Source organism: Anastrepha ludens, chromosome 2 (genome assembly GCF_028408465.1).
Source record: "Anastrepha ludens isolate Willacy chromosome 2, idAnaLude1.1, whole genome shotgun sequence".
NCBI classification, from domain to species: Eukaryota; Metazoa; Arthropoda; class Insecta; order Diptera; family Tephritidae; genus Anastrepha; species Anastrepha ludens.
The window spans coordinates 2,687,909-2,697,405 of record NC_071498.1 but is presented as its reverse complement, the minus strand read 5'-3'; the positions used below and the strand labels follow the sequence as shown (position 1 = coordinate 2,697,405).

At 37.1% G+C, this 9,497-nt stretch overlaps 2 protein-coding genes across 2 annotated transcripts in view; one reads left to right on the top strand and one right to left on the bottom strand.

Moving 5' to 3' along the window:
• Positions 1–398: 398 nt before the first annotated feature.
• LOC128861707 (N-acetylglucosaminyl-phosphatidylinositol de-N-acetylase) lies at positions 399–5,009 on the bottom strand. Its single transcript, XM_054100048.1, has 4 exons — positions 4,101–5,009; positions 3,665–3,955; positions 3,347–3,440; positions 399–2,612 (listed from the first exon to the last, which is right to left on the bottom strand). The coding sequence occupies exons 1-4, from the start codon at positions 4,558–4,560 to the stop codon at positions 2,429–2,431; spliced, it is 1,029 nt and encodes a 342-aa protein (XP_053956023.1). The 5' UTR covers positions 4,561–5,009; the 3' UTR covers positions 399–2,428.
• A 712-nt stretch (positions 5,010–5,721) lies between these two features.
• Positions 5,722–9,497, top strand: part of LOC128861697 (phosphatidylinositol 4-kinase type 2-beta) — a 52,295-nt gene continuing 48,519 nt past the window's right edge. The window contains exons 1-2 of the mRNA XM_054100021.1: positions 5,722–6,642; positions 7,626–8,580. Coding sequence (XP_053955996.1) covers positions 6,481–6,642; positions 7,626–8,580 — 1,117 coding nt within the window. The 5' untranslated portion in view covers positions 5,722–6,480. The remainder of the gene's footprint in view (positions 6,643–7,625; positions 8,581–9,497) is intronic.

The following is a 9,497-nucleotide window of genomic DNA, read 5'->3' as shown; positions in this document are numbered from 1 at the left end:
ATTCTTGGGCTAATCCCGGAAGTTATGAGGCGTATGGCGCAGAAGCGTGGACGATGACAACATTCGATGAAGCGACGCTTGGAGTGTTTGAGAGAAAGATTTTGCGCAAGACTATTGGACCTTTGCACGTTGGCGATGAATCGATAAGCTGTATGATCTTTACGACGACATAGACAAAGCGCAGCGAATAAAGATCCAGCGGCTACGTTGGCTGGGTCATATCATCCGAATGGATACAAACGCTCCGGCTCTGAAAGTATTCGATGCGGTTCCAGCTGGTGGTAGTAGAGGAAGAGGAAGGTCTCCTCTGCGTTGGAAAGATCAGGTGGAGAAGCACTTGACTTCACTTGGTGTGTCCAACTGGCGCCGTTAATAACGTTCTATATATTCTATAATTTCTGCAACAATGCCAACTTCACACGTCCTGCCAGTAAACTGTTGACAATCTGTAGTGGGGAATCCAATAAATGTATTTATTTTTGCATAAGTTGGAAAGCAACAAATATAGTGCATCATAAGACGTTAGAATAAAATACTCTTTCACATCTGACTACGGAAGAGCTTTAGACTCGACCAAAGGGGATTACGCGCCAGTTTGGGGCAAGCAAAGCTACCATTACAACATTGTAAAATATACATAATCTCGCAAATATAACACTCTAAGTGGGATTCAGTTGAAGTAACATAAAGATTTCATTCAAAATTAATTGAAAAAAATTACTTTTTTGCACAAATAATTTGTATTTATAAATTAAAATTGTTTTAGAATTATTTATTTTACAATATTATACTTCCATTTTGCAATAATTTTTTATGTTAAGATTTTGTTCGGCACAAACAAATCTCAAATTAAAGTATGTAGATAGATATTTTTATTTATTTTTTATTAACGTTTATGCATTTAAAAAAAGCTTTGTTCAATGCTATAAAACTATATTGCTTCGCTGTGTGTATATTCTTGCTGTACTTGTATTGTACGATATATTGCAACAGTAACCAAATTAACAAAATTCTTTTAAACAAACTTTAAGAAATATAATTAGTGAATATACAAAATATATAATAGGTATAATATTTATATATTTTTATGGTATGTATATGCTTCGCTGTTGTTACAACTATGTGTACTATGTATTACGTTATGTAATATATATACATATAAATAAAGCAAAATTACTCCACGAACTTAGTTTAGCTTTAGACGCAATAATTCATACAACCAACGAAAGAAAAATGAAAAAATTAAAAAATCTATTAACTGCCTTAGACTACAAAATATTACATAAATATACATAAGTGTAGGTATGTATAGGTAAAAATCTATTCAAATATATACACAACTTGTGTACACTATGTGTATATAATATGTTTTGTGATTGTAAACGTATAAAGACCTTAATGAACTGTGTCTCTTGACTGAATTGTTTCGTGAATTGTAATAAACAAACCATGTATGTACTAACTACTTCGCCCGACCGTCCATTTCGCATTATTCGCACTACACTTAAAGTCAACATTAGCATATCATAATCATAATCACCATAAATTGTCCATTTCGTAATACAATATATTTTTCTAAGCGTGCGTAAACTATATATATATGTATATGTATATAACAAAGGTAAAGCAACTTAAGTAGGAAACATTCAATGAAAATGGGTTCGGATATGTGTTTTTTCTTCATCTTTTTTTTTCTTTATGTACCCACACTACTTAAAATATTCCCGCATATATTAAACATTTAAAATTGTTTGCATTATACGAGTAGTATGTAGAGGTTCACTTGTTGTTGCGGTTGTTCTTGGTATTGGCAAGACGCTTTTACACGCCTTCAAATGGCATCACGTTCCCTTCGTCGTCATCCTAACTGTTTGGTTGTGTGTGTGTTTTTTTTTATTTGTTCGGCGCCAACCACTCAATATTCTTGGTATGCACAACGCCGCCATCACCGCTGCCGCAACCTCCAAACCTCATTATCGTCACGGTTGTGTATGGCGTTGCCTGCGTTCTCGCACCGGTTAACTATTGCACTTATTTATTGTTTTTGTTTACATAATTTTATTGTAGGTTGGGTGTTTGCTTTCAACCGGCATAGGCAACTCAGCGTGATACTCTTTGATGACTTTTTTGATTTGGGTTTTCCTCTTTTTATTGCTGCTCTTGTTAGCTGCTGTTAGTTGCAGTAGCGCTGTTTGTTGTCTGTTGTATTTTGTATTATTGGTGCTTTTTCGGTGTTTGCTGCTACACACACATACCTAGTATTTCTCACGTCGTCGTCCGTCTGGTTTCTCTGATTTTATTTTTAGTTGCAATTGAATTTATTAACTTGTTGTTTTTGCTATTATTGTTCTGTTTTTATAGTTTTTGCATTGGCTAGCTGGCTGATGCGGCGGCGGCATTGTTTAAAGCTATTGGCCTTTTATGCAAATCAAAATGTATTATCATCTATTTGCATTTCCAATTCGATGTCCGAAAGATTTACCTCACGCAACGAATTTATGAACATATAACGTGAAAAGTAAATATATAACCAGCGGAACCATTTCATTTGGGATTTATGCTCACGCATGGCGCGGCGTATTTGCGCCGCCTCATCCCAGCCCAGTATGCACCTGTAAGAGCGGAAGAGTTAATTTTTTTTAATTGCGATACAAACTGAAAAATAGGTAAATAAATTGCTTATGGGGAAAGAAATTGCAGAAAAAAAGGCCTGCATATGTACATATATAATAATAGATGTTTGAGCTAACCAGCTAGCCAAAGGTTATTTATTTCCAGTCAAGGACTATCACTTCGGCAGCATTCCCCAAGGAAATTGTATGAGTGTTTTATGCAGATACTACAGGAACTCCTAAACTGTTAACTTTAAATGAATTGCCTACGACAATGGTGAATTGTAATTTTAGTTTCAATTTAGTTGAATTTTGTAAGAACGTGATATATGTATGCCTATGCTCAGACATCTGTGTTACAAAGCATATAATGCGTGAAAAAATTACACTTGTTGACCTACTTAAAAAAAAAAAAATGTTTTTTATAAAAGAATTTCACAATACACGATATAACAAAGTGAAGTCATAAATGTTGTATACATATGTATATGTACTTAAAGAAATACACAGAATGCCTAAAATTGTCTGCCCTTGGAGCACAAAACCACAACAATTCACGCATAAATGGATCAAAATTTATTTTTAGATCGCTAAAAGACGCGAGCTAGTAAAATATATTGCGTATTTACAAAAATTAATACAGAAAGGCTAAATTCGAGCATGGAATAGACATGCCATATCAGACGTACATCATGATAAGATACCGATAAACAATTTAAATTTGTTACACTTACCAGTAGGTCGAAATGCAGCAAGTACAAAGCAAATCGAAAATTGATATATATTTTCTTAATATATTTATGGAGTCCAGTGTATAAAATTTACATTCTGCAAAAGCAAAATAGTAAAACAGATAGAGTAGTCAGTATCAGCATTCAAATTAATTAGTTATTCATTACATGTTCACAATGCGTCACAAGTCAATTTGGCTTATTCAACACCTTAGCAGTAATGACGCCCATAACTACATATATTTAAGTGATATACGCGGCACGCGCCCGATCAAGTACATCTCTCTCATCAATCGCTGCTAGTGTTCGCTATACACTTACCTTTTGGTAATAAATTAGTTAAGCACAGCGATGCCGCTGCGAAATATACAGCGCTGTGATTTGGATGCTGACTCACACCGTCTCGATCGAATGTACAGACCGCTTGAATGTCAAGACTTTCGACGGTGTGCAGTATTATGTTCGCTACCACCGGTGCCTTCCATTCCACATTCGGATCATCTGGCAGGTTTGTCGCATTCACCATTATGATATTGGCCGCTGGAACGCCCAACATTTCACAAGAACGCCATAATTCCTCTCGACGTAATTGTGCTTGTTTCTCATAGTTGCCTATAAAAGAGGTGCATTAGTTCTTTATATAATTCATATAATTGAGTGAAGTGTAAAAAAAATTTAAGGGTATGGATTCATTATCAAATGTGGGCATAATTCAAACAATTTCTAAGACTATACAACTGACATTACATATACTCACCATTCGACAGGCACAACACGTACACCTGGCAGCTGGAGCGATGTGTCAACGTATAGATTAGTGGACCGAAGAACATGCATTCATCATCCGGATGTGAGGTCACCAGTAAAACGCGTTCTAATTTGTGCTGTCCCGGAAAGCGCACGTTGTTGATCAATTTGCACCAACGCCATAGTGGGCTGTTGCTGCGCGTTGTAAGAAAGATGCCCAGGCATACTAGCAAGTACACCAGACACGCGTAAATAATATGCTCCAGGGCTTCGATTGCTGTCGAACTGAAGCGCCGATACGAGAGTGTCGCCCAGTGCAGCAAGTTAGCACGCCACGTTTCTTGTAATACAATCAAAGCTTGCGTCTGATTGTCAACCAACTGATGCAAGAATCGGCCGCTATCTTCGTACAATTGCAAAGTACTTGCACTAATTAAGTCGAACACTTGATTCAGCCAGGACAATTTCATTTCATTTCAAATGCCGCGCGCACTGCGGTTTTGGGTTGTATCGGGTTATGGGGAAAAGTTGCTCAATCGTGAATTACTCGTTCCACTTCTAGCTGATGGGCTTCTACTTAGTTTTAAACTTGAACTGCTTGTTTGTTTTATGCTTTGAAATGTTATCTAGCGGATATACGATTTACGGTGGTCGAGGCAAGACAAATGTTTCCAATTATGGTATTAGGCGATTTGTATAATTTTATATTCTTTTTTTCGTTGGCGTTTTCCAGTTTACACACTAAATAAATTTGGCCGAATTGTACATGGCGAGGCGTTTCTAAAGCGCGTTAAACTATTTTAATTAAGAATATTGAAGTTTGGAGGATTGTTTTGTTTCTGCAGCGCACCTGAAAGTCCACATTTGCTTCCTATGAATTTTGGTCGGCTCTTTTGGCAAATGGCAGATACAGGTAGCAGCTGTTTTCTGTTTTCAATCGCAGCGTTGCCGGTTGCTTTAAAGAAATATAACAAAAGATTAGAATTGAATGTAATCACGGATTCGGTGACAGAATACAGAAGGTGGCGCCGCAAACCGAAAACCGCTACATTATTTTTCGTTGGCTTGAAACGTTTGAGTATTTCGAAACTTCTAGAAATTTTGCGATATGCATCCCGATCTAGCAATATTCCATGCTACACGTTCAATAAATATTGTGATTCAAATATAGTGTCAGTAAATACTGAACGTCTAACATGCACCTCAACCTTAAAAGTTTGCGTTAACTGTGAATTGCGTAATTATTGAAATGAAAATTAAATAGGCAGTTGGGGAAGATTATACCAAAACAAATGTAATTTAAATATTCTTGTAGTGAGAAATTTAGATATAAAATAGTTGATTTTTTGATATTTTCGATATCTTCCGATTTTTTCATATGCCTTCAAAAATTTTAGTATATTGACAATCGGCCCAAAAACTTCTTTTAAGGTAAGGGTTTATTTTTGGATGAGTAAAATGATTGTGTTCAATGGCATTGCTAATTTTATTAAAATTAACAGATCACGAATGCAACAAAATGCTTTTATGTTCATTAAACCAGTAGATGTCGCACATGAATCCAAGTCATTTGAGGAATATGGCAGCCCAATAACTCAACTGTTTTCCTGGCATTGACAGTTGCTGTTGCTGTCAGTAGATAATTTGTGGTAATTTTTTGCACGATTTTTACTGGTGTGAATAGTGAACAGGAAGGACAGGAAGGGAGAAACATTCTGAATGATTTTGTACTTTAATCGTTATCTTTATTCCATTATTAATGACCTGCATTATTTTAAACGAATTAAAATCGAACGAAGTACGCGAGTGACGTGTACAAATAAAAAATAAAATAGGTTTTGTATTTTGGTGAAGAATATAAAATTATATCAAAGTATTGGAGAAAAGAAGAGCTGCCAACAACAAAAACTCAGCTGCTGCGACATTGCTTGTGCGAAAACAAAGGAAACATTTGGGAAGTAAAGCAAGCAAGAAATCAATAAAACTGACTAGCCGTAGAAAGGATGAGTTTTAAAAAATCCAGGAATAATAAATAATTAAAAGGAAAATATTTTAATGCGAAGAAATAAGCAAACCAAAAGCGAGTATCAAACCATATTGAACTTAATTACGGCTAATACGGAAGTGTAGGTATATCTGCAAAACAGGACTACGTCCTTGCCAGATGTGACACGTGTTTGAATAGCAGCCGGGTCTGAAGTTGAGGAAAGTGAAATAATCGTTTAAAGTGGCATTTTATTTCGCTATTGCATGCATTTTGTTTTTGTTGGTGGTGACGCATCATTGGACTTAGTGATCGCAGGAAAATATATAAGAACGTAGTTTTAAGTATCACCTTTAGTTTATTGTGCCTCTACGGACGGCAGGTGTCAAATAATAAAATAGTGTCAATGTCGTCCACCAATCAACCATTGGTACAATTGGAAAATGTCGACTTAATTAGCACATTATCTGAAGATGAAGCTGCAGCAGCTTCGGCGGCAGCAGGCACACAAGGATTCGATGCAGCTTTCGGGTCAATGAACGCCAACAAGCTGGTAACGCAAGTAGAGGTAAGAAAATATTTGCTAAGGAAAATGAATGGAAGAGAAAGTGATAATATAAAACACTAGGACTTAAATAAAAAAAATAACCTCTACACTTCTAGAAGACTTTGTCTTAAGGTTGAAGAAATGCTCAAATATATTCTGGTTGTAAGCTACCAAAGAGGACTTGGTGTTCTCTGCTACTTTTATTAAATTTAGTTTGTCTATGTACACGAGGACTAGTAAGGACTTAACCTCAATGGATAATAAAGCGTGCCAATCCCCGATTCACAGTCCCTCAGGATGGGAATTTGCTCATTCCAGAGATTTCTTTATAAATCCCAGCACATAAATCCTCTGCTATATGCCTTCTAGTGTTTTTGAGGTATCTGTATATCAGTGCAAGGTTCACTCTTCAAATTTCCCTTCAAAGATAGGGAGACACAAATTTGACTTGATGTTCAGTTCAATTCTGAATCACACACAACGATGCGATCATTTTTACTTTGCCAAAACGTTCCCTAGCCATTTTAAATAGAGATCGCTTGGCTGACTGTTGAATGATCATATGACCGCTTCGGTGCTAGCTCGAGAGCCTCCTCCAACGCAGCTGTTGGGCTGAAGCGCATGGCCCCCAAGATGCATACCTATGCTAGCCGCTTAAACTAGGGGGAATAAGTATGGCACATTTATTCTAAAGAAATACTTGCAAAATTTTACACAATATTTTGAATTCAAAGTTTGAACTATAATATTCTATTTACAGTCCGCTCGTATTTTTTATTCGTAATAGTATTTATTGCTATTGTTATCACTTTCTTGTACGTATTTTTCCTTTTTCTGAGGTGAAAATTATTTCTCTAACAATAAAAAATGTACTTGCACAAGACCTTAAGCTTGCGAACAAATATGTACATATCTCCTTTCCCCCCCCCCTCTATATATTGTATTGAAATTCACAAGAATCAACTTTGCTATAATGCGTGTTTGTTTTCTATTATACTCGACAGATAAATACAATTGGACTTAACAAAACAAAGAAGAAAAAGAAAAAATCCAAAAAAAAGTCACGGCGAGAGCAAATTTTGTTATCAGTCGACGACGATTCCGATGATGATGAAGAAGCCGATGCTGATGATGGTGATAGAGGTGAAGACGGAGGAGATGTCAATGGGCATCTTGCTAATGCTCGTGGCAAATCGGCCACTATATACCGCGATGCAGACGGTGATGATGAAGATGATAATGAAATTACTGTCGGCAATGGCATCGCCAATACCGATGAGCAAGACTTTTTCAACTCGCTCAATGGACACTCACATCATAGTCAACAACAGCAAAATCGTCAATACCAGCAGCAACATAAGCAACGACAGCAAAGCCAGCTTACAACGCAAAAACAGCTTTTTTTGCTAGAAGAGAGCATAGCACATAACAAAAGCAAGACGCATAGTTTCATTTCGCTCTCACCTAACAAATCGCCAATGCTGAGTAATGGACTTGTTACCAGTGCTGTCGCTCAGCATCAACGTGTCAGTAGTGGTGACAGTCAAAGTGGAACTGGTACTGGTGACAGTCGCAGTAGTAGTAGCAGAGCGAGTAGCGCGAGCGGGAGTAATCATAGCGCACGCAGTACACCAAAATATGGCAGTAGAAGAGCATCTCCAACGCAGCAAGCTGTTGTAAATAACCGTTTGTCGCCATTGTTGTCATCAACACCACCGTCAGTGGCAGCAGCGTCACGTAATTTTCAAACGAAGACCAATCAGCTGGTCTCGCCAACGCTACATCGACACTACGACAGCGCTGACGACGGTGACGAGATCTGTCTAGTGCCAGAAGTTGATTTCGAAGTCGGTTCCATTATGGATACAGGCAGTGATAATCGGGAATCGCAACCTTTGCTAGGTGGGCATGGATACGGAGGCCGCGATCACAATGAACTGGTGGTTAATACATTTATGGGTGAGTGCAGAAGTGCGAAAAATTAACTATCTATAGCTAAAATAAACGGGGATTGCAGCAGACTACTTTATGAAATTGTGAAATTCGCGAAAATGTATGCACAGATGATTGCCGTCTCCGAGTGCTACACATTCAAATGCACATGGGAATAGTTTTGTGAGCTTATGCCATAACAGTGTCATAGAATGCACTCACCTGTGCGCATTCAATTGTGTATTGTGGCTTCGTTTTAGCCTACATTAGAGAGCTCCACTTACAAACGTTTAAGAAAAAAAGAACTTACTCGCGCATGGCTGTTGGTTTGTTATGGCTTCCCTACGTCAATGTGTATTTCCCTTAGTCTCAGTTGCATTTTATCTGCTCCAGTATACAAAATTATAAAAATATAATTCTGGTGATAGTGATTTGCAATAACTTATGTACATTCTAGTTGCTTTTATTCCACTTTGCGCCGTCTAACTCTGTGGGGTTTTGTAGTTTATTTTGATACTTGCAATTTTACTTGCACAACAGACTGAATAGCTTGTGAGTCACCGTTTGCGTATTATAAATTGTTAATTTAATTACAGTGGCTAATAGATCGCACAGGGAGGCAAAACCCGCTGTTAAGCTAATAAATAAAATTTACAGCAGAAATTCCTTCTATCGTTATATGTGTACATATACATACATATGTACAATTAGCACATATATCCTTAGGTGTTTGGGCGCGCTTTTCCTGCGATTTGTGCTGTATATCTTGGTGTACGAAAAAAGAATGAACTTATAGTTAAATGCTGCCTCCAAATGTTGGATGGTTTTTGTGAAAACCTTTTTGATGGCACAAATGCACTCGGAGATTTGCCCTAACCAAACATTTTGCAGGATTCAAAAGTTGAGAGAGCAAAGTGCCAGTTCAGAGCGAGAGAAAAGATTAT